The sequence below is a fragment of the Dama dama genome, chromosome 19 (genome assembly GCF_033118175.1).
Source record: "Dama dama isolate Ldn47 chromosome 19, ASM3311817v1, whole genome shotgun sequence".
Lineage (NCBI taxonomy): Eukaryota > Metazoa > Chordata > Mammalia > Artiodactyla > Cervidae > Dama > Dama dama.
In genome coordinates, this window is record NC_083699.1 from 4,866,052 (window position 1) to 4,891,266 (window position 25,215).

At 45.2% G+C, this 25,215-nt stretch overlaps 1 protein-coding gene across 2 annotated transcripts in view; it reads right to left on the bottom strand.

The window, feature by feature from the left end:
• Positions 1-894: 894 nt before the first annotated feature.
• CLRN1 (clarin 1) overlaps positions 895-25,215 on the bottom strand; it is a 44,178-nt gene continuing 19,857 nt past the window's right edge. The window contains exons 2-5 of one of the 2 annotated variants that reach the window (XM_061167845.1): positions 18,438-18,617; positions 13,728-13,758; positions 12,796-12,806; positions 895-1,160 (exon numbers count right to left, since the gene is read on the bottom strand). In XM_061167845.1, coding sequence (XP_061023828.1) covers positions 895-1,160; positions 12,796-12,806; positions 13,728-13,758; positions 18,438-18,617 — 488 coding nt within the window. The remainder of the gene's footprint in view (positions 1,161-12,795; positions 12,807-13,727; positions 13,759-18,437; positions 18,618-25,215) is intronic. The other variant, XM_061167846.1, reaches the window with a different exon arrangement.

The following is a 25,215-nucleotide window of genomic DNA, read 5'->3' on the forward strand; positions in this document are numbered from 1 at the left end:
CATCCCCTGCTTCTTCCTGAGGGCCTTCTCCAGGGCAGCCGTCGGGAGACAGGCGAACGGTCAGTTCTAGGTTCAGCCGTGGCCTCTGGTCAGCAACAGACCAACTTCATGGGTAACTGAGGGAAAAAGTCAACTTGGGTCATGCTTTGTGACAGACCACAGCCCGAGATGACAGTGACCCCGTCATAATTCCGAATGTAATATGATTTTCGTTAAGTGGGACTTAGGGCTTAAGACACTAAAAAGTTGGAAGCAACAGCTCCAATGAGCCATTTTGCAATGAATTTACTAGGAAGAATAATTTTTCATGATTCCCCAGTGGTCCCAGCAATTAAGTCTGTTGAAAGTACTGTGTTTCTTCTTTTTCCCTTTTAGACTTTTACACATTTTGACTAACAGGCATGAAAATAAGACAGTGCTTTGAATGACTTTTTAAAAAGTGCCCGCTATACTTAGCATTGCTCAATTAATGCAGTATCATTTTAGGAAAGCGATTCCAGCTCCGTCTTCTGTTATCTGTGGCAACAAATGTGTGGATATTATCAGAAATAGTATTTGTTTGTTTTAAAATTCCTCATGCCTCTTGATTTCTTCCTGACAGAGCAGGCATTTTGCACTCTGGTGTGGATGTGGAGTAATGGTTTGTTCATTCTAGTCAACTGTCCCAACTAGCCAGGGGAAGCAATTTCCCACCAGGTTAAACAACCTTCTGAAGCCTTTCTTCAGCTCCTCTTCACTTCTGGCCTGTGTCCTTAGCACCCGGTTTGTATATATTATCACATAGGCTTTGGTGCTTTAATCTATGCATCTAAAAGGTTGAGCAAAATTAACCACAGCCAAGTGACCAGAGCTGACCCGCTCTCTCACTGTGAGCATGACAGACATGTTCGCCTCTCAGTACATTAGGTCTGAGGCTACATTAGTTGTTTCCGTGTCTTTAGATTTCGCAAAAGGGAACTGAAATCCAGCAAGTCGTATTAGAAGCCCATTCAGAAAATGAACAAAAAAGCAAATGAAAACCACCCAGAAGGAGGTGGTATATTTTTCACTTTGTGTTTTGTAGGCGTAAGTCCCCTCCTTATAATTTGCAATTTTTTCTGAGAGGTGGTGGATTTTCACTTCAGAAGCAAACAATATCATGACAAGACAGCCACAGGAGCCTGCAAGAGAAAGAACAAACAACATTCTGGGACAACTATTTCCTGATTGTAAGGGACAAGGAAGAGGGTTTAGGTGCAAACTAAAGAAAGCCTTTCCCACCATCTCACTTGCATTCTTCTGAAAAAACATACTTCAAATTTGTAATCATGAGCCTGATTCTCCAACAACGGGTGGTAGCGCCTGGGTTATGGCTCTGAGTGAGAAGACTTGTTGCAGGGTAGAACCGAGCCAGTCTTACAAAAACTAGGAGATGTTCCACTTTGCGTGAAGAGAGGCTGAGTTGCTGGGCACCTTAAAAGCACAGTGGTGGGATCAGGCTACACCGCAACCACTGCGATGGTGTGACTTGAAGAGAACACATTTCTCTGTAATTCACAGGCCACATACGAGAAATAGTTGTCATCTAGCCCCCTTGTGAAAGGGCAGAAAGCTTTCTCCTTCCCCTCCTCTGGCTCCCACCTGACCACAGCTGCCCAGAGGTGTCCCCGCACAAAGGCAGCCGTGTCTAACATGTTGAGGTGGACAGTGTCTGTTCTCCTTGTTGGTAGCAGAACTCAAGATTCTTACCTAGGCACTTGGCTGCCTTGAACAAAGACTACGTTGGCTGAGGAAGGCTGGAATGTGGGGCTAGAAAAGTTTCCTTGAAGTGTGCAGCATGAGGGGCCTGCACTTTCTTTCCCTGTTGTCCTTCCTGTAGCTGAAATAGGTATGCAATGGCTGGAGCACCATTTTGGGCAATGTGGCCTTAGAAATGGAAGCCATGTGTTATGGAAAAATAGGAAAGGAGGAATCTTGGATATCAGATACCGGGAGTCACCAGACCAGCCCTGGACTTCAACTTCTAGGTTTTTACAGGAGAGAATAATAGGTATTTATTTTGTTTAATCCATTATTATTATTTTCCTCTCATTTATTACTCATTGGTAGCCTAATCTACTTTTAAATGGTGTGACTATGGCCTGGAGCTCTCTGCAGGACAGGGGCACATCATATTCAGTGGTGCCTGAAAACTCAGGCCCTCCCCCCCGAGGATGGAGGAAGGGAGCCCCCCAGAGTGGTGGGTGGCACAGGGGGGCAGAAGCACGTGGCAAGGGGGGCAGAGTCAGGGGCACCATGGAGAGCCACAGCTACGGATGCATCCCATATGATCCCAGGTCGTCATGACAGATTGCTAGGTAAAAGCAGACTTGCTGAAATGGTTTTCTGACTTTGATTAAAACAATTTGGTTTCACACTCTGAATCTCCCTTTTGTTATATGAAAGTAGTTCCATTTTGCATTTTATTTATTTGGTCACTCACTCTGTGCTGCATGTGGGATCTTAGTTCCCTGATCAGGGACCAAACCTGCACCCCCTGCAGTGGAAGTTCAGAGTCTTAACCACGGGACCACCAGAGAAGCCCCAAAAGTCAGTTTTAACCTCCCCATCTCCACTTCCTTGTCTGTAAAATGTGGATACGATAGATGATTCAAGATTAACATTTGATCTTAGACTTGTCACAGAGAAATACTTACTAATTGGTCGCTATTCTTCCGGTGTTTCTGTATTCTTTTTGTCTTGCAAGTCTTAACCATCATCCCTTACTGCACTCTGCTGCTGCTAAGTCGCTTCAGTCGTGTCCGACTCTGTGTGACCCCATGGACAGCAGCCCACCAGGCTCCCCCGTCCCTGGGATTCTCCAGGCAAGAACACTGGCGTGGGGTGCCATTTCCTTCTCCAATGCATGAAAGTGAAAAGTGAAAGTGAAGTCGCTCAGTCGTGTCCGACTCCTAGCAACCCCATGGACTACAGCCCACCAGGCTCCCCTGTCCCTAGGATTCTCCAGGCAAGAACACTGGAGTAGGGGCCAGTTCCTTCTCTGTACTGCGCTCTACCACACACCGAAACCCCCTGACTCCATCAGTCAGGCTACCCTGGAGAGTGTGTTATAGTGCCTGGTTCTTCCACACGCTGTCGCATTAGATTGGTGACTCCTTGAAGAGGAATAAGTGCTTTTGCCTTCAATGACAGTTAATTCAGATATCCCAAGAGCAGCAACATAGTGGCTTAAATTCCCATTCATTAATTCACTCAATCCTTTATTCAGTGAGACTTATTGATGGGCCAAGCATGGGAATAGTGGTGGAGTTTTCAACGTTAAAGAAAAGACATAGGTGGTTTCTGCTCTAACAGAGTATAATTGGGCAGGGAACTCAGATAAAACTGTTCTAAACCTATCGCAGTGAGTGTTATAGTAAAGGGAGGTGCGGGTGGCTATACCTGAGAAGGTGGGCAGCTTCCTAGAAGGTTCTTTGGAAGTAGCCGTAGGAAAAGTTAGCAAAGGGAGGCTGGACTGAGTGGGGAGAACGTTCCAGACCTGAGGTGCTAACATGCAAATGTTGCCCCCATTCCTGTTCCAAAGGCTGGGTTTGGGTTGGTAGAGTGGGGTTGGGGGCAGGAGTGAACCGGAAAAGTGAAATTCCATTTCTTCTATTAGAATTTCACTGAGGACTGGCCCCACCAGCTTGCTCCTCATCATCATACACCCCCAAATAATCAAATGATATAATTTTCTAGAAACTTCACTTCCCACGAGCCTCGGGGAATATTCCTTTGTAAAAATTGTCAGCCTACTTTTGTATTCTGAGCTTAAAACCAGAGCTCCCCACTGGCAAAACCGTATTATTCCTTTATTGTTCAAGCTAACAAAGAGGCTGCGATGCTGTTTTCTCTTTATCTTTTATTTGAAAATTGTGGAGAAAATGCCATTGCTTTTACCATGAGAACCTTCTTTGTGTGAGGAGATGGTGAATTTCAGATAGAAGTGAAACACTGTATATCCTTAGTGCTTGAAAGAAAAATTCAAGCTCCGTTTCCTTTTTCAAGTTGTTAAATATTTTAAAGGTGCATCGTAGTGAGACCACATTTCAAATTCTTAAAGTCAAAGTTGCTGGGGTATCTTAAAACCAATAGCCCTTTGCTGGAGCTAATACTTCAAGCCTGCAAGCTCCCAAAACACGATGTAGTCGTTAAGAGGATGGTCTATGATTTCGCTCTGGATTCAGGAGTTATCATTGGTCATTTCAGAGTCAGAGCATGGAAACCCAGCCTGCGTCTCTGCCAACCCCTCAGTGATGCTAAGACACACGGAGGGAAACCACTCAGTGTGAACTTGGGACATTTTTGCTTCTCTTTCCCCGGCTCTAAAAGAAATATGGGGCCACTGATACCTATTTATGGCTTATGGAACAAAAGATACCCAAGAAGAGTTTCTCTTTTTCGCGTGGCTGCTGGGGACATGGAGAGAGGGGTGTAAGGGACAAGAATAGGTGTGAATGATGACAAGAACAGGGTTCACATGTTTCCAGTTTGGCCCTTAGACTCCAGTAAGGGGGTTCCTGCTATGGATGCCATATTTAGAGGGTCCTGCTCTCTCTCCCCTGTTGATACCTCTCCCTATAAGGGGAGGAATCCTTGATGTCAGTGGAATGGGTCCATCTAGAGTCCTTGACTGCATTCTAGACTATACTCTTGCTGTTATTCAGTCACTAAGTCGTGTCCGACTCTGCAACCCCATGGGCTGCAGCATGCCAGGCTTTCCTGTCCTTCACTATCTCCCAGAGTTTGCTCAAACTCATGTCCATTGAGTTGATGATGCCATCCAACCATCTCATCCTCTGTCAGGCCCTTCTCTTCCTGCCTCCAATCTTTCCTAGCTTCAGGATCTTTTCTAATGAGCTGGCTCTTTGCATCAGGTAGCCCAAGTATTGGAGCTTCAGCATCAGTCCTTCCAATGAATATTCAAGGCTAATTTCCTATAGGATTGACTGGTTTGATCTCCTTGCAGTCCAAGGGACTCTGAAGAATCTTCTCCAACTCTACAGTTCAAAAGCATCAGTTCTTCGGTGCTCAGCTTTCTTTATGGTCCAACTCTCACATCTGTACATGACTGCTGGAAAAAGCATAGCTTTGACTATACAGATCTTTGTTGGCAAAGTGATGTCTCTGCTTTTTAATATGCTGTCTAGGTTTGTCATAGCTTTCCTTCCAAGGAACAAGCGTCTTTTAATTTCATGCAGTGATTTTGGAGCCCAAGAAAATAAAGTCTGTCACTTTCCATTGTTTCCCCATCTACTTGCCTTGAAGACAGTACTCCTGGGACTCAAGAATTTTCTCCGCATACAGCCCCGAGCACTCTTCCTGAGCTGGCATGAGTGTCTCCCCAGGGTCCATCTCCCCAGGGGTGGGTTTTATGGCAGGTACTATACAGCTCCGAGGCCTGAGAGTGGCCAAGGAAAAGAACAGCTGTTTGGCAGGCATGGTCAGAGGTTGGATACACGGCAGAGTGTTCATATGTGCTTGCTTGAAGCCCTTTACAGTGTGGATGGAACCAGTCATGGGAAGAGAAGCGAAGAGACAGGGGTTGGCATGCCTCCCTTTGCCACATTCAGGTGCAGAATTTCCAGAGCTCGAGAATTCTAAATTTGGGACTTCCCTGGTGGTCCAGTGGCTAAGACTCCACACTCCCAATGCGGGGAGCCTGGGTTCAATCCCTGGTCAGGGAACTAGATCCAACACGCTGCAGCTAAGACCAGGCACAGCCAAATAAATAATTTTTTTTAATTATGAGAGAATATTATTTTTTTTAAAGAGTATTCTAATTTGCATCTTGCTTCCAGGACCTTATTTGTCAAGGGAGAAGGATAGAATATGTTTGATTGAATAGTTTAGCTTACAACTTTGAACTGTTTAGACACGTGGTGTGTGGACTTTCATTCATGCTGCTGCCCACAGCCTCGCAGAGGTTAGGATCATGCCTGCACGCTTCCTTCTTTCTTTGCCCAGTTACTTGTGTGTCCCCCCAAGAGCCCAAACTCAGCTGGGGCCATTTCAGTTCCCACCCCAACACTGCTGTCTGTCTGTCTATCTGACCAACACTGCCCCTCCTCACAAGATTAGAGTAAGCAGATATAGGAAAACCCAACACGCCTTGCTCAAGCTAGGATTTAGACTATAACCAGGCATAGGACTGAGGTTTTTCTGCCAGGGTCTTACTCAAAGACGAGCCATTTTCCTTTCACATGTTTGATTTCCCCACCATCTGGCTGGTACCATAGTGGTTTTTTTTCTCCCCCTTCTCCTTTTAATGACTTTGATTACTCGGTTAATTTCTAACTGAATAGGATAGCCGAGTTATAAGGCTGTCACACCATGAATTATCAGTAAATTAACAAACATGTGTCATGTACTAGACACTGCACACTCAGGGCTCCCCTCTGGCAGCTGTCTGGGGCTGCAGGATTGGACATCTCTCTCTCCTCCAGTCCTTGCGATATAGGGAATGAAGGTCACAGCCCACAGGAACACTGCTTCTTCATCCCTTGGTGACCCCTAAGGTTGACTGTGCTCTCAGGGGTGGGAACATCCTGCCAGGATCCATGGGAGTCTGGTGGAAATGTTCCCTCAAAGGTGAAAAAATAAAACAAAACCCCAACTCTGAAACATTCTATTATCACTAAGATTGCATTTGGGAAATAGTAAATTAGAATTTCAGTTCATTTAAAGCAACGGCCAAGATTTCAAAAAAACTAACACGTCATCTTTAAATGCTTTTAGAGATGATAATTGGGGTCAGGATTTGCCACCCTAAATTATCCCACTTCAACATATTGACTATTTTGAATTTAAGTTACATAAGAAACAGCTAGTACAAGAAAGACACTCTCACCCTCCTCTGTCTCCCTGAAATCAGGAAATAAGTTGAGCACTTGAAGGGTACCCTCTCTGCACTTGGAGGGTAGAAGACATCCTTATCCCCAGAGATGGAGAATTCAGGGCCAAGATGGCTGTCTAAACAAAACTTGTAAGTTCTTCACCGATTTACTACCCCAAGCCCCAGCCACTTGGTCTTGTTAATTTTTCACAAACTTATTGTTTCTTTGTCTGAAAGGTGTAAAGGCTGCCTGCTTGGGTCAGTTCTTCGAGTCTCATGTTTTACAAGCTCCAGTACGAAATTAAATTTGGTCTTTTCTTGTTAATCTGCCTTTATCAATTTAATTAGGAGGCCAGGCAAAGAACCTGGAAGGGAAGGGAGAAAAGTTTTCCGTCCCTGCAATGGCAACTCTTAGAGACATTCCATTTCCTCTACAGCATGATAAATTGAAAATTTCCTTCTTTATGGAGACTTAAGAGATGATACACAGTGGTAGGATAACCACAACTTTTCAGGTGTCAGTGCTAATTTTCCGTGAAATTATGTGATTTCACTAGAAAATCAGTGTTATTGGTGAGATCTCTGGCCATGATTTCTTCCCCAAAAGGAAACTGCTCCAGTTCCAGACTACTTTAGAGACCAGAGGCTGCCATCTAGACTAGTAAGGCCAGCTAATCCCTAAGAATAGATTGAGGTTACCATTTGGTCATGTGTTTCTAAATAGCAGGTGTGGATGAAGTTATAATACCAGTTGCTGTTTTTCCGTTGCTCAGTCTTGTCCGACCCTTTGCGACCCCATGGACTGAAGCCCACCAGGCTTCTCTGTCCTTCACTATCTCCCAAGGTTTGCTCAAACTCACATCCATTGAGTCGGTGATGCCATGCAACCATCTCATCCTCTGTCACCCCCTTCTCCTCCTGCCTTCAATGTTTCCCAGCATCAGAATCCTTTCCAATGACTTGGCTCTTTGCAATAGGTGGCCAAAGTATTGGGGCTTCAGCCTCAGCATCAGTCCTTCCAATGAATATTCAGAGTTGATTTCCTTTAGGAGTGACAGGTTTGATCTCCTTGCAGTCCAAGAGACTCTCAAGAGTCTTCCCCAGCTCCACAGTTCAAAAGCATCAGTTCTTCAGTGCTCATAATACCAGTGCATTTCAGCTTTCCCCGTTCTTCTGTAATGTATGTTTTCTGTCACAGAGAGTTGCAGAGCCCATATCTAAGTGAAGTTTTGCAAATGTCACGTGAGTGAGAATGATTCATGCAAAGAAGAAATGGTCTTAAAACACCATGTTTGTCTAATCTAAATCGATTTTCAGAAAAGGAGATGGTCATTTGTTACTAGAAAATGTTTAGAGCTGCTTCTGTTTTATTCATTTATTCAACAAATACTTACTGGATGCTTAGTGAACTATTCTAGGTACTGGGGATACAGCACTGAAAAAGCAGATGAGGAACTTCCCTGGTGGTCCAATGGTTAAGACTCTGCACATCCAATGCAGGGGACACAGGTTTGGTCCTTGGTCACAGAACAAAGATCCCACATGTCATGTGGCATGGCCAAAAAATAAATAAGATATTGTCTTCTGTATCTTAGCATCCCAACTCCCACAAAAGCAGATGAAAATTCCTATCTTGATGGGATATGTGTCTTAGTGGTGGTGAGAATGGAGAGAGAGGCAATAACAAAATAAGTAAGTCCATTCTGTAGTTTCTCAGAGTGTGATGTGTACCAAGGAGAATAAAATAAAGCAGGGAAGAGAGACTGCCAGGGGGGGTCTCAGAGAGATGACATGTCAGTGCCTCTTGATGAAGGTGGGGAGTGAGAAGACAGGTATTTGAGGGGAGGGGCATTTCAAACAGAAGGAACAGTAAGCGCAGAGGAACCAGGTGGCTTTGGAAGAAGACCAGGCAGAGAGGAGGAAGACACAAGGCATGTGTGTGGTTTCTGCGGTGGGCAGAGCAAGCAGAAAGTCGTAGGAAGGACTTAGGTTTTGGCTCTAAATGAAAGAGAGGGTGGGGCTTCCCTGGTGGTCCAGTGGTTAAGAATCTGCCTTCCAGTGCAGTGGACATGGGTTCGGTTCCGTCGGGAAACTAAGATCTCACATGCCTTGGGACAACTAAGTCCATATGCGACAACCTCTGTACTGCAGTGAAGAGCCCACTCACTGCAATGAAGATCCAGTGCAGCCAAAATAGAAAACTTAAACATAAATGAAACAGAGGGAAGACACAAGTGACCATTCTGAACAGACAGGAGTCTTTTTGTAACTGTGATAGGGTAAGATTGAGGGTCTCCTTGCAGGAGATCACACATAGCCAGGCCCTGTGCTAAACAGTCCTTCCACTGCATCCTTACCATGAGTGACCTAGAATGCAGTCCCCTCACTATGATTCTGGCCCTTCAGATGGTACCCTGCACATCTAAACAAAACTCCTTGCCCATTGCCATGACAGACTGGCTAATATTACTTCTCTCCCTCCCGTGGTCTCCTTCCAAAGTTTATGCTGAGTAGTGGAGTATTTTTATCACTGACTTTTCTTACAACCAATCCTTTCCTTCCTCAGGTTCTGTAGTTTTGATGCCTGGACATCCTTGATTTATTTCTCAGACCCTGAACAACAGCTCCTCCATAAGGATTGATGTGGAAATAAGTTGCAGTTGGTTTTTGAACTGACAGTTGCAGAATAATATGCCCTAGACTTATTACAGGGCTTCCCATATGGTGCTGGTGGTAAAGAATCTGCCTGCCAATGCAGGAGTTGCAGGAGATTTGGGTTCAATCCCTGAGTTGGGAAGATCCCCCGGAGTGGGAAATGGCAACCCACTCCAATATTCTTGCCTGGAAAATTCCATGAACAGAGGAGCCTGGCAGGCTACAGTTCATAGGGTCACAAAGAGTCAGACACAACTGAGCAACTGAGTTGGCACGCACACACCCAAACACACACACACCCAAACACAAACACACACATGTGCACACACAGACTTGTTAGAGAGGCCCGGATATTATTAATCCTGAAACTGATCTATGACATAAGCATCTTTCTATTTCTGTACTGTTCTTTATTTTCCTATCTTCATATTTTATATATGACTGTGCTTATTAATGTTCCATGCCATGGTTACAATTATCCTAATTAATTACTCCCATATTAGGAGCATCCCCTATACTGAAAGCAGTATTTTCGTTGTTTACCTTGCTTGGTGTAACTCAAACATGATGCTGCATATAAGAGAAGACACAATAAGTATAATTTGCGGTAAATCCACATTTTGGTGGTTTTCATCACCTCTAGAAGGCATGAATCAATGCATTTTATAGCATCCTCAGAGAATATTCACTGAATTGCCTAGGATATTCTACTGTGGGATCTTGGCAAGTCTTCCATGTAACCTGCTTTCTTACATGCACATGGGAATTAGACTCTCTATCATCAATTGGAAAATTTCTTGAATGGAATGTAGAAAAGGCACACACACTCATATAGTCAGTTCTCCAGTGTGAAGCTTATGGGTCTAGTTGCTTCCATACTCCACTGCTTCTGTTTGGGTTCCCTCTATTTCTCTATCGCCTTTATTTGAGTACATTTATCTCTTTCCTACTATATTATGAACCTTGAAGGAAGTTTTTTTTTCACCTTGTTTTCCCCATTCTGCCTTCCCTGGCCACACTCACCTCCCTTTCATTGACTCTTGTAGGTGGCCTCCTTTTTACAAAGCTCACTGGTGACCTGTACTGTTTTGCTTTTTTTTTTAACTTTTAATTAAAGTGTAGTTGATTTACAATGTTGTGTTAGTTCCTGTCTATGCTTAGTCATTCAGTCATGTCCAACTCTTTGTGACCCATGGACTGCAGCCCGCCAGGCTCCTTTGTCCATGGGGATTCTCCAGGCAAGAATACCGGAGTGGATTGCCATGTTCTCCTCCAGGGAGTCTTCCCCACCCAGGTCTCCCACATTGCAGGCCGATTCTTTACTGTCTGAGCCAGTGTTAGTTCCTAGTGTATAACAAAGTAATTCAGTTATGTGTGTGTGTGTGTGTATTCGTATATAGTCTTTTTCATATTCTTCCCCATTATGATTTATTACAGGATTTTGACTATAGTTCCCTGGACTATACAGTAGGACCTTGCTGTTTATCTATTTTATATATGGTTTTATATATATAGTCTTATATTTGATAAAGATAGTTTGTTTATTTTATACATGGTTAGTATCTGCTAATCATGACTCCTAATCTATCCCTCCCCCCTCCTACCTTCCCACTTTGGTGACTGTGTGTTGGTTTTCTGTTGTTGACCTGTACCCTTGAAGCTTCCCCATCTCGTAGCCTCCAGGAAACCGCATCTCCTGGTTTTCCTTCTTCTTCTCCAGACACACCTGGTCAGTGTCCTTTCCTGGCTCCTCCTTCTTCTCAACCCCAAAATTAACTGATGGGATTGGCCCTAGGCCAATTTTTCTGTATCTACACTCTCTTTCTAGATGATCTCATCCATTTTCATTGCTTTGAATCATATGTATATCCTGACAACTCCTAAATTTATGTCTTTTGTCTAGACCTCTTTTCTGAGTTTCAGACTCATATATCTGATGGTCTGCTTGACATGTCCTCTTGAACATCTCATAGGATCTCAAACTTGATGGGACCTAAGTAGAACTCTTGATTTCTAATGCTAAGTTCCTCTCCCCACCACTTTTTTGCCCTGAACTCTAAGCCTGTTCCTCTCCCAACTTATTCATCTTGGTTAATGCCACCACTGTCTACCAATTGCTTAAGCTGCCTGCAAAACATTTTGGATCTACTTTCAAAATGTTTTTAGAATCCATTCACCTCTCTCCAATGCAATAGCCTAGTTTTTCACCAGACATTTCTTAAACGGTAAATCAGCTATCAGATAGCTTCTTAAGGCCTTTCAAAAAAGCTTCTCTGTGCAATTAGAATCAATTCTAGAAGACATACGGTGGCTTTTGAGGTCTGATATTAACTGATGTTAGCTGATCTCTCTAATTTTCTTTCTTTCTTTCTTTTTTTTTTTTTTTTTTTTGGCCATTTTCCCCTCACTGCCTACCCTCCAGCCACATGGGCCTTCTTTCAGTGACTACAGCAAGCTGGCCTCTTCCCCTCACATCTCCTCCTGTGTGTTTTCTCCTCTCCTTGGGAAATTCTCTGAGGGTTCTCAGCTTTGTATCTTTACAACTCAGCTACCTGGAGAAGCCTTTGCCAGTCACCATATTAAAAGTTGATCTCCCCTCCCCTTCATTCTCCATCATGGCAGTCTGTCTATCACCTTTATGGTGATTATTGTGAGCTTTAATTCCCTGTGTACACTTCTGTTGAACCTCCCACTAGATGGTTGGCTCCATGAGGGCAGGACGGTATGCCTGTGAATTGTGGTAACACCAGCACCCGCTCATAATGGCTGGTTCATGGCAGCACCCAGTCAGGGTTTGTTGAATAAATGAAACATGTGCACCTGAATCAGTGGTTCTTGACACTGGTCACACATTAGAATCACCTGTTCAGTTCAGTTCCGCCGCTCAGTCATGTCCAACTCTTTGCGAACCCATGGACTGCAGTATACCAGGCTTCCCTGTCCATCACCAACTCCTGGAGCTTGCTCAAACTCATGTCCATCAAGTGAGTGATGCCACCCAACCATCTCATCCTCTGTCATCCCCTTCTCCTCCCACTTTTCCCAGCATCAGGGTCTTTTCCAGTGAATCAGTTCTTTGCATTAGGTGGCCAAAGTATTGGAGTTTCAGCTTCAGCATCTCAGTATTCAGGACTGATTTCTTTTACGATTGACTGGTTTGATCTTCTCACAGTCCAAGGGACTCTCAAGAGTCTTCGCCAACACCACAGTTCAAAAGCATCAATTCTTTGGTGCTCAGCTTTCTTTATGGTCCAATTCTCACATCCATACATGACTACTAGAAAAACCATAGCTTTGACTAGATGGACCTTTGTTGTAAAGTAATGTCTCTGCTTTAGAAGCCTTTAGAAAGACCAGTGCCCAGGCTCCACCCCCAGAGATTCCAATTTAATTAGTGGGGTGTTGGATCCAGCATCCGTTTATTTAGAACTTTTTTTTTTTTAAATTTTGGTTGCTCTGAGTCTTCATTGTGGCATGCAGACTTTCTCTAGTTGTGGTGAAAGGGCTTCTCACAGCCATGCGTGGGCTCCTCTTGTTGCAGAGCATGGGTTCACAGGTTCAGTAGTTGCAGGATGTGGGCTTCTCTTGTTGGCCCTGAGGCATGTGGGTTCTTAGTTGCCAACCAGATATCAAACCTGCATCCACTTTATTGGAAGGTGGAGTCTTAACCACAGGACCGGTGGGAAGTCCCAGTATGTTTAGAACTTTCTTCTGGCGATTCTAATGCACCATCCAGGAAGAGAATCACTGTCCAAACTGCACTATGCATGTGTGTTAAATCGCTTCAGTCATGTCTGACCCTTTGCGACCCTATAGACTGTAGCCGGCCAGGCCCCTCTGTCCATGAGAATCTCCAGGCAAGGATACTGGAGTGGGTTGCCGTGCCCTCCTCCAGGGAATCTTCCCAACCCAGGGATCTAACCTGTGTCTCTTCTATCTCCTGCATTGGCAGGTTAGTTCTTTACCACTGGCCTTTTCTGGGAAGCCCCAAAATGCACCATGGGAGACCATTAGGAAACCTAGTGTTATATCTCAAATCTAGGTTATAATTGACAAGATGAGAAAAAGCAAATTAACTGACTTGGGTGGTTTCATGAGAGAATGATAATAGGAGACCGAGGATCGTGAGCCACACTGGAGGCCGTGAGAAGTGGGAGGCACTTCTGGTCCAGGATGGCAATAGGATACTGGGCTGTAAAGACAAGCAAGCTGTGGTGACTGCACCGTTGCTGGCCTCACCCAGAGCTTGGCTCCCTCTCCTTCTCTCCCCAGAACGTCTGGCATGCAGCACATCGGGACACACCAGGAGATGCTCAGAGCATTGTTACTCCAGGCAGCATGCAAGGTCCCAGACAGACAAGCAAGAAGAGCTCTTTCCCCTCCCCTTCTCCTGTCTTCACACCTCGGGATGCCAAGGCTGGGGTTCCCACCCAGCAGGGAGGTGGACAGCCGAAGAAACAGCCCTGGCGTGACATAGCGCAGGGAAGGGGGGGATCCTGGGGAAGCCAGGGTGAGCGAGAGGAGAAGAAAACAAGGGAGGAAGGAGCTTTTCTCTGCTTGCTGTGAGGGAGGCCACCTGGGTAGAGACTCGGCGGACACTCAGCGGAAGGGAGCTGCCCGGGGGAGGGGTCTCTATTGATGTGTGACCCCCCACCGCCCCACCCCCACCCCTGCACCCTAGGGCCTAAGGGACCCCTCCCCCAGGACAGGCTCCCACCTCTGAGTGTGTGCTCCATTGGTTCACATTCTGAGTGTCTGTGGTAAGGGCTGTGAAATCCCCACCTGTCCACAAGTGGGGGTTAAACCTGGGAGTCGCGGAGACTGTTATCTCTTTAGAGAAACTTTTCCACGCCTCCCGGGACTTCCGGGTCCTATAGGTAGACCAAACAGGATGGAATAGTCAGTCTGTGATTCAAGAATGGCCTGTCACCTCTAGAGGTCACAAAGTGTCAGTCCGTCTGACCGTCACACATGTTTTGTTGTCATGCGCAGTTTTTTAAAAATTGTTGAAAATTTTGGCATTTCAAAATAAGAAATTGGGGACTTCCCTGGTGGTCCAATGATTAATAAGGCTCTGCATTTCCAATGCAGGGGGGCATGGCTTCAATCCCTGTTTTGGGAACTAAGATCCCACATACCTCATGGTTGGGCCAAAATGTAAATAAAAAAATAAATCCCATTGAAAAATAAGAATTTGTGACTTTAAGAAAACAGATAATCTGGCAACACGTAGCCTTTATCCTCTGCCAGAGGCCGGTCTGTAGCTGGTTCATTCCATTCTACCTCTCGTCCTTCCCTCATCCACAAAACTTCATTGAGCACCTGCCTTTGCAATAAGTTCGAGGATAAATCCGATACAGTATAAGCACAGGGCCTGTGTTCCCGCATATATTTCTGTGCTTAGGCTTTCTTTGGATTGGACTTGGCCAAAAGCTGAGATAAGAATTGGGACTTGGATTAAATTCTGCATCCTTCTGACTCATCCTGCTTTTCAAATACCGTTAGTTCGGTCGCCCTTTAGAACTGTCAAATAATTTGTCTCCCGAATGGGCCGTTCTCAGGTTTCGTTCAGAAGCTGGAGTGTGAGATAGCCACGCCACCTGATAGCTGTTGTGTCTCGGCATCAGACCGACTGTTCCTTCCTCTCCGCTGTGACGCTGGGTCCAGACTCCCCACACTCGGGTTCTGCCTTGTTGGCTGCCTCCTGTCCTGCCCACAGGGGAGGCCAGCAGGCCGGGAAGTGAGGTCTGACTGGTCTTGTCCTGGGCTAGCGCTTTTCCAGGCAGCAACTGGGGAGTTCCCAAGCTCTTTCCACACTCCCAGAGCTGCGCCCTGGTGTCGCACGACAGTGCCGTCTCCTCAAGGGACAGTGCCACCTCCTCAGAGGGCTGAGACCCAGCGCCCTGGGGCCTCTCCTCCAGCCTCAAGGTTATGGTAACCCTCAACTCTTCCCTGGGTTCTCTGCACCTGCGGGATGGCCGCTGCTTTCTGACATCGCCACCTCTGGGCCCCCCTTTTGTTAGTCCTGCAACGTCTGCGTAATCAACTCCCTATAGCCCTGGTTCTCAAACCTGAGCTTTCGGCAGACTCATCTGGAGTGCACGCTCTGTCATGTCCAACTCTTTGGCACTCCATGGACTGTGGTCTGCCAGGCTCCTCTGTCCATGGCAAGAATACTGGCGCAGGTTGCCATCTCTACAATCCAGGGGATCGAACCCAGTCTTTTGTGTCTCCTGCACGGGCGGGCAGATTCTTTACCGCTGTGCCACCTGGGAAGTTGCGAGTCACCTGGAGGGCTTGCTAAAACACAGATTGCTGGGCTCCACTCCAGAGTGTCTGATTCAGGAGGTCTGGGGTGAAGTCAGACAATCTGCTTTTCTATCAAGTTCCCAGGTGATGCAGCTGGTGCTGGTCTGGGGCCTCCACTTGAAGAACCACTGCCGAACATTATATTCCCTCCAATAAGGTAGTATATATCCTGTGGTCTACTTGGCCCTTGTCTGATGCAAGGAGTTCCACTAAAATAGCACACCATCCAGATCCGCCAGTTTGGTTTGCTGTGTTGGGTGGGGGTGAAGTAACCCCAATACCCGCTTTTAACCTGGCCTTCCCTTGCGATGAATCATTGTCTGTGTCTGTCTATCTGTCTGCACCTTGAACCCGTGCTCTTGCTCCTCAGCCCTGATTGCAGAGGCCTTGGCTTCTCTTTACATGGTTCTGTTCTGTCTCTCCAGAGCCTGTCCCACCACCTCTACAGGCCTCCTCTGCTAATTCTGTCCCATTTGAATTCTGATGTCTCTGACCTGAGCTGTGTACATGACCAGCTTCACATCTCATTCTGGACTTGCTTTTGCCAAGTCTGTGGATATGTACTGAATTGTTTACTGTGTGCAGAGCCCCATGCTGGAGGCTTTCGTGAGGGTACCAAAGATGGGAAGGACTTAGACATTGCTGTCATAGGGTAATCATTGCTGCCCAATTGAAACTGTATTGTTTACTTGTGAAAAATATGGAAGCTATCTTAGTGGAACCCTCACTAGAGAGAGAACTACTTTAGTTGGGTAAATAATCTGATTAGCAAGATGTAGAGGGGGTAAAGGGCTTCCCACGTGGCTCAGTGGTAAAGAATCTGCCTGTAGTGCAAGGGACCTGAGTTGGATCCCTGGATTGGGAAGATCCCCCGGCAACCCACTCTAGTGTTCTTACCTGAGGAACACATACGCACGCATGTTGAAAGGGGTTAAGATCCCAAGAAGTTGAGACAGGCTGAGACCTAGGACATTTTACTAGAGTGTTTGCGCCTGGACAAATATCTCTTTGAGAGACAGGCTGTGGAGAAACTCTAAGGGACTAAAAATCACTGCATGCATGGGCAGTTGCGGCAAATTATGAACAGTAAGATACAAAAAGGCCAAAGCTCAGCTGCCGCTTCTGAGTTGCAGGGAACAAAAGCAAGGTACCCCTCATGACCGCTGCACACAGCCCCCCGAGGGGGTGGGAAGAGCACTTAGACCACCTCTCCAGCCTGACTCACAGATCTGCCTCCCCCCCACCCAATCCTCATCCCATTTAAGGAGCCAGTGCCCCGTAAACTCAGGGAGAAAGCAAGGGCATCTGTTACATCTCTTTACTCCCGCATGCTTCGGCACAAGTCCCCATAAAGCCTTGCCTGGATGCCTCCTCTGGCCTCTGAGCAATTTCTATTGATTAAAAAGCCCAAGGGTCCAGGGCGGTAGCAAACTGCTCAGGTTATCATGGACAGAGGCTGGGGTCCTGCCTTCTAAGGTGAGTGCGCGTCGGTTAACTGCACGGGTTTGTCTAATAGAGAAGGAGCTGTGTAAGTGGGTGACCAGAGTTGAATTGTGTGGGGAGAAGGGGGTGGTGTCAGGAGACAGAGGGGGCCCCAGGGCCTGGGGGCTGGGGGCTGGCAGCCAAAGGGCAGGCTGCAGGGGAGAAGGAAAGAATCTAATATGGATCTTCAGTACAGCGCTCGCTAGTGTCAGCTGTCTTCTCTCTTGTCTCTCTGTGAAGTCACTAATAAAATTACTCGCTTCCTGGAGACAGGACAAACACCGAGTCTCTGCGACTTTGGAGTGGAGTGAAGTCAGAGACCTCCCATGGAAGAGTGGTGCATATGAGCTAGACTCTTTTGATTTTCTCATCTGTATCTTTCTCTTCCTTGTAAATATATTGGAAGCACCCTGTGGCATGAACTGGTTTTATATTGTCTCCCATCAGCCTTGGTTGAGTAGGATGTTTATTGATGAACTAATTTCTGGGTTTAGGGTTTTACTTGTTCAGATACACCTACTTAGGCTACACAAAGTCCCTATAGACCTGAATATGGCAACTCATGTGTGGGGGTACACTGGCTCTTTACTCTTTTTTTATGGCTTGTATTTAGTTTTCTGATTATGAATAGATACATGCACATTACCAAACATTTGGACATATTAAAAAGTATGAGAAAAATGAAAACCACTCATAATTTTACTGCTCAGAGATTACCACCAACAGAATAGACTGTCTCTCTCTCTCTATATATATATATGGGGGGGGGCGGGGCTATATATATGGAGAGTCTATATACAATATATGTATACATTCTCTATATTTATATAGGAAATCAAATTAAGTTTATCTTTATAAAATCTTATATACTGCTTTTTCCACTTTTTGATATGAGCATTTGCTCTTTTGATTACATCTTCTTCAAAACGATTTGATGCCAGCTAGTTGGATAGACTACCGTAAGGAATTTGTTGTCTCCCCTCTTGTTGGATAATTATACTTTTCTCCACCTTTTGCTCTCATAAATCCTGCCACAGTGAATGTCCACATATATGTACTGTCATTTTATATTTGGGTAGGTATATGTTTTGTACACTGACAAGCCCATTTGTCTTCAGAGGTAGAATTTTGTACTCACCTGAAATGAAGCTCAAGAGATACAACCCCAGTGGACCATGCAGAGTTTCAAAGGGCTTACCAAAAGCATTGTACATGAAGAAGGCTGTCCCCACCAGGGTTAAAACGATAAGGATCGTGGAGAAGAGGATGACATTGACGTGAATACTGACTGGGATAGCTTTGAGCAAATCTGGGAAAACTGAAGACAAAACAAAGATTGGGAGGAATTTCATCAGTGGTCATCTGCAAGTGTAATTTAAAAGATTAAATCCCTCTTTTTTCATTTCAACAATCACTAAAATCCTTCAGATGAATACATTCTCACTTACTCATTTACAAGGGATTTACAAAAAGGTTTAAACATGGTATTATTTTATAGAACTCACCAGTAAAAACTAGCAGTGGGGAAAATTTGAGGGATTTTTTTTTGCCCTTGGTCATATGTAATTACTTAAATAAACAAATGCTAGTCTTATAACCAAAAGCTATACATTTTGATGACCAAACTTTTAAGGACATTTCTCAGTAGCCCTTTTTTTTTTTTTCAAATCAATCTAAACTTGTAATGACATTTTCAGAACTGGGAGAGTTCAACCATCAGGAGATTTTTATACTTCCTTTGCTACAAAAAAAAGAAAATCTAGTCCACACCAAGATTAAAGAATGGGGTATTTTCAGTCGACTTCAATATTTTGATGTAGCACAAACTGTGGGAAAATAATTTCTGGTGATACAAGAAATATTTTCCATTTAGAAAACATGCCAAATCTATTTCTAGATTTTGTGTTCAGGGCAAGTTTTTCTTGTTTGCAGAGGAAATGAAATACTTTATAAATGTAGCATTTGTCTTATCTGGTAAGGCATCAGCTTGCTTAGCATCAGCACACCAGGCAAAACCAATCTGGATAAGTTTAGTTTTGTCTACAAACCTGATTTATTGAACACCTACTGTGTGCCAAACGTTGTTCTAGGTGCTGGAAATAGAACCATAAAATAAGACAAGGTCCCTGTTGTCTTTTGGAGTTTATAACCTAACAGGAGTTGATAGCTAAATAACAGATAAATAAATGAATGTGATAGTTTATTGCCAAAGAAGGCCCCCATCAAGTCCTTGCCTCTTTTTACATATATGTTACTTCCCCTATTAGAGGTAGAATTTATTCCTCAGTCCCCTTGAACCTGGGCTGGTCTAGATAGCATATTAAAAAGCAGAGACATTACTTTGCCAACAAAGGTCTGTCTGGTCAAGGCTATGGTTTTTCCAGTGGTCATGTGTGGATGTGAGAGTTGGACTGTGAAGAAAGCTTGGAGAAGACTCTTGAGAGTCCCTTGGACTGCAAGGAGATCCAACCAGTCCATCCTAAAGGAGATCAGTCCTGGGTGTTTATTGGACGGACTGATGCTGAAGCTGAAACTTCAATACTTTGGCCACCTCATGTGAAGAGTTGACTCATTGGAAAAGACCCTGATGCTGGGAGGGATTGGGGGCAGGAGGAGAAGGGGACAACAGAGGATGAGATGGCTGGATGGCATCACCGACTCGATGGGCATGAGTTTGAGTCAACTCCAGGAGTTGGCGATGGACAGGGAGGCCTGGCGTGCTGCGATTCATGGGGTCGCAAAGAGTCGGACACGACTGAGCAACTGAACTGAACTGAACTGAACTGATGACTGCTCTATGACCATGTGAATATGGCAGAGCTTCCCAAGTAGCACTAGTGATAAAGAACCCGCCTGCCAATGAGGGGGACATGGAGACATGGGTTCAATCTCTGGGTCAGGAAGATTTCCTGCAGAAGGAAACTGCAACCCACTCCAGTATTCTCAGCTGGAGGATTCCATGGACAGAAGAGCCTGGTGGGCTACAGTCCATGGGGTCACCAACAGTCAGACACAACTAAAGCGACTCAGCACACACCCAGGAGTACATCATGCCACTTTCAGGCCTGGTCTATAAGAGGACCAGCCATTTCTACTTCTTTTCTTTTGGAGGCTTGAGCTGCTGGGCAGGAAGTCCAGTTCTCTGCTGGGAAGAGGCCACCCAGAGGAGCACCAGGGCAGCAGACACAGGAGGTGTCTTGTGCATCCAGCCCAGAAAAGCCTCCAGGTGACTCCAACCTCAGCTGCTGTCCAACTGCAGCAGGTGGAGACCCGATCAAGAGCTGTCCCAGCTGGACTTGTACCTTTTTGTTTTGGGCCCCTGAACTTTGAGCAGCTATTATTCACTAACAAGATGCTTTCAAATGGTGATAATGCCATGGAGAAATAAAAGGGGGCGATGGGACTTTGAGTGATGGATGAGTGGGTGGGGGTGGTCAGGAAAGTGACCTCAGAGCTGACACCTGAATGTTGAGAGGCAGGTGGCTATATAGAGATCTGGGGAAGAGCATTCCAGGGGAAAGGAACACAGCTGAAGTGGGAGGGAGCCAGTGCAGATTTCTGGTAAATGAGGTGGAGGCAGAAGTGGGGTTGCTAGGCTGGAATCAGATTGTTACACCTGCTAGATCCTCATCTGTTGACCATGGTAAGGGAGCGGGGCGCGGGCTGCCCTTTATGCTAAATTCATTTGGAAGCCATTGGAGTGTTTTAAGTAGGAGAATGACATAATCTACTCCCGGATGTAAAACGATAGCTCTGGGGCTTCCCTGATGGTCCACTGCAATAGAGGAGACACCAGCTCAATCCCTGGCATGGGGAGACCCCACATGCTGCGGAACAATTAAGCCCATGTGCCACAAAGCGAGTCTGAGCTCTAGGGCCTGGGAGCCGCCAGTAATGAAGCCCGGGGACCTAGGGCCGATGCTCTGCAACATGAGAAGCCACAGCCGTAAGTGGCCCAAGCAGTGCAACTAGAGAAAAGCCCCTGCTTGCTGCAGTTGGAGAGAAGGCCACCCACAGCAAGGAAGGCCCAGCACAGCCAAAACCGGAAAAACAAATCTTTTTAAAAAAGAACATTGCTCTGGCTTGCAGAGTCATGAGTCTAAGGGGGAGAGGAAAGGGGGGAGGTACATGTGGAAGCTGGGATCCTGAGGGTGGATTTAGGGGAATGGATGTTTACAGTGATAAGAGATGGAGGCCTGGCCCAAGGCATAGTGGCAGAGGCCGTGAGTTGTCGTCAGATTTGTATTGTATTTTGGAGAAGGAAGATAGAACTTGTTGAAAGAAAGAAATTGAGGATAACTCCTAGAGTAACTGAATAAATGGTGAAGCTATTAAGTGGGATAGACAAGTAGAAGGAGCAGGTTTGGCCATGGGGGTGGGCAGTGATGCGAGTTCTATTTTAGATATTTGAAGTTTGAGTTGCATTTAAGCTATCCTAAGTAGAGATGACAAATAGGTTGTATGTATCTGGAGGTCTAGGGAGCAGGCAGAAATATTGAAGGAGGTGAAACTAAGATGAGTAAAGCAAGGTGTCTAGAGCAAAAAGTAGAGCTTAAGGAGATAGTGACACTCTGGGGCCAACCCTGTACTTGCAGAAGCCCAGGATAGATGTCTCCTTAACTTCTGTGACCGAGGCGTCTCAGTGGCCTCACCCTAGTCCTGGCCCTGGTCATTAAACCAGGGGAATGGCTATCACTTGTGGAGAAGCTGTAGTTAGAGGAAAGATGGGCTCAGGAGAGGAAGAGAGCTTGTGAGTTAGGAGCAGATTCACAGATTGAACAGCAGGGAAGCCAAGGGAAGAAGATGTCTCAAGGAGGAAGTGGTCATCTGTGCAAATACATGTCCTGTGGCCACAGCGCTGTGCTCCCGATCATGTGTCCAAAAGCGACCAGGGAAGGAGGTGCACTGTTTCAGAACAAACCCCTCAGCACTTGTAAGATACAACTCACAACATATGGACATGCATGAAACACGCTTAGTGCTATTGGAGAGGGAGCGTCCTCCTCACGAGCACAGACAAGGTCATTCTTTTAAGTATAAAAATCTACCTTTTACTTACGGGCTTCCTTGGTTGTTCAGGAGGTAAAGAATCTGCCTGCAATTCAGGAGACCTCGGTTCGATCCCTGGTTTGGAAAGATCCCCTAAAGAAGGAAGTAGCAACCCACTCTAGTAGTCTTGACTGGAAAATTCCATGGACAGAGAAGCCTGGAGGGCTGCAGTCCATAGGGTCACAGTCAGACATGACTGAGTGACTTAACACTTCTACTGCCTTTTATGTAAAAATGAAGCAAATTCTGAAATGCCATAATGTAAAACCCCAAGAATAGACTGGCCCGTAAACATTGCTTTACCATAGAATTTAAGTAATTGCTCTGTAACTGAAAAACACTCACACAAAAAGGAGAGAGTACTTATCCTGAAAGATGCTCATGTTCATTTGTCACTCGAAACAAAAAAAGTTCGTTTTTAAGTATCATTTTGGAAATTCAGTCACTGTGAACCGACTCCTCAGTGTATCAGTAAAAATAAATGTATCTGGGGAAAGTAGGTGAAGGAAACCCAAAGTGATAGTACTCTCTATATCATCCCTGCAACGTCCTATTCGTCCAAAATTGTACACTCCCAGGGTTCTCAGAGTCCTCACTCAGGAGTCATAGGCAGGTCATTTGAACAGAGGTTTACTTACTCCTTATTTCCTTTATAGTCTCATAATAAGAGGGAAAAAAGTGAAAGTGTTAGTTGCTTAGTCATGTCTGACTCTTTGCAACCCCATGGACTATAAGCCCTCCAGGCTCCTCTGTTCATGGGATTTCCCAGGCAAGAACATTGGAGTGGATAGCCATTCCCTTCTCCCGAGTATTTTCCTGATCAAGGGATCAAACCTGTCTCTCCTGTATCACAGGCAGATTCTTTGCCTTCTGAGCCACCCAGGAAGCCCCATAATAAGAGAAACGCACATTAAATCTGTGAGATACCATTTTCCACGAATCATATTTACAAAGAGGAAAACATATAGTGATAGTCTGTGTTAGTTAAGGCGTAGGGAAATGGAGACCTTCCTGTACTTTTCTTAGGAGTATAAATTGGTACGGCTTCCTCTGGGGCTTTACGTGACTAAAGCATTAAAATGCGTGTAGCCTTCGCTCAGCGCTTTACTTCCAGGAGTTTATCCTACGAGTGCTTTGCGCATGAATTCAATAGAATATCACAAGGATATTCATGGCAGCATTTAAAAAATTTGTTTATTTTTAATTGAAGGATAATTGCTTTACAGAATTTTGTTGTTTTCTTTCAAACATCAACATGAATCAGCCATAGGTGTACATATCATGGCAGCATGTTTTTGTAAAAGCAAAAGGTGAGAAATTATTTACATGTCTATCTACCGACGTCCATACAATGGAATGTAAGTCAATGATTTCAAACAATGAAGCGAATCTTTAAGAACAGGTATGGACTTATTAAAATGTGATGTTTGATGAAAAAAACACACCAAAGGAGAAAGTGCCTGATTCTATCATTTGGGGAGGATGTATATAGAAACAAGTAATAATTTAAGTATTTCACATGTCTGATTTAATTCTCTCAACAATGCCATGATATAGGCACCATTATTAGTTTTTTTCCCTCTGGCAAATAGTTTCCTCTCTTTACCAGAGGAAACATTTGGGACTCAGATATAACGTGCCCAAGATTTTTATTTAGTGAATTGCAGAGACTTGAACTCATGTCCCCTCTTATTCACCAGGCTAGAGCCTTGGGGACAGGCGTGCTTGTCTAGGCAGAGACTATTTCTAAAAGATGACACATGAAAGTGGTAACATTGCTTCTGGGGAAGAAGACTGAGGGACTTTTCATTGTGTCCCTTTTGAAAACATAACTTTACTTATTTATTTTTGGCTGGGGTGGGCCTTTGCTGCTGTGAGGGCTTTTCTCTGGTTGCAGAGGGTGGGGGCTACTCTGTAGTTGCGGTGTGTGGGCTTCTCGCTGCAGGGGCTCCTCTGGTTGGGGAGCAGGGGCTGCAGGGCATGCCAGCTTCAGCAGCTGTGGCTCGGGAGCTCAGCAGTCGTGGCTCCGGGCTCTGGAGCACAAGCTCCGGACTTGCGTCACACCAGCTTACTTGCTCCAAGGCATGTGGGATCTGCCCAGTTCAGGGGTCAGACCCAGGTCTCCTGAATTGGCAGGTGGATTCTTTACCACTGCACCACCTGCGAAGTCCCCATTCTATTCCTTTTAGTTCAGTTTGGGGAAAAAAATTACCACACTGCATGCATTATCTATTCAATAAATACATGAATATTAAAAACAGCACAAAAGGATAAATGAAGACAGAAAGTTCCCATGACTGTTCTAGATTAAAAGAGACTTTAGGAGATATACTAACCAAATGCAATGTGTGGGTATTGTTTGCGATTTGAACAACACTTTATAAAAGACATTTTTGAAATAACCAAGGAAAATTGACCGCGGACTGAGTTTTAGATATTACATAACTGTTATTGATGTTGTTGGTTATGTTAAAGGTGTTGTGATTGTGTTTTGAAAAGTCCTTATTAATTAGAAATTGGATGGATGGACTTTTTTGGAAGATGGAGGCACACGGGGTGTTGAAATGCTGAGCCTGGTTAGTGAAATGCTGAGTTGTTAGTGATTGTATTGGTCCCTGCTGCCCTGTGTTCTGAGGGTACAGAGTGAATCAGCTGGTCTGTGATCACCTGCCCTCCAAAAATTCCAGCTTCTGAGACATCTCAGTCAATCTGACCTGCTGTTCTTACATTTGGTCAGATGTTGCTTTGGTTTTGACTAGCAGTTATCAAAAACCTTGGTTCCTTCTATCTCTGCACCTGTAGAATAGGTGGCAACCTCTTCATGCCTGACGGGGCAGGTAGGTGAAACCTGTCTGAAAATGGAGGGT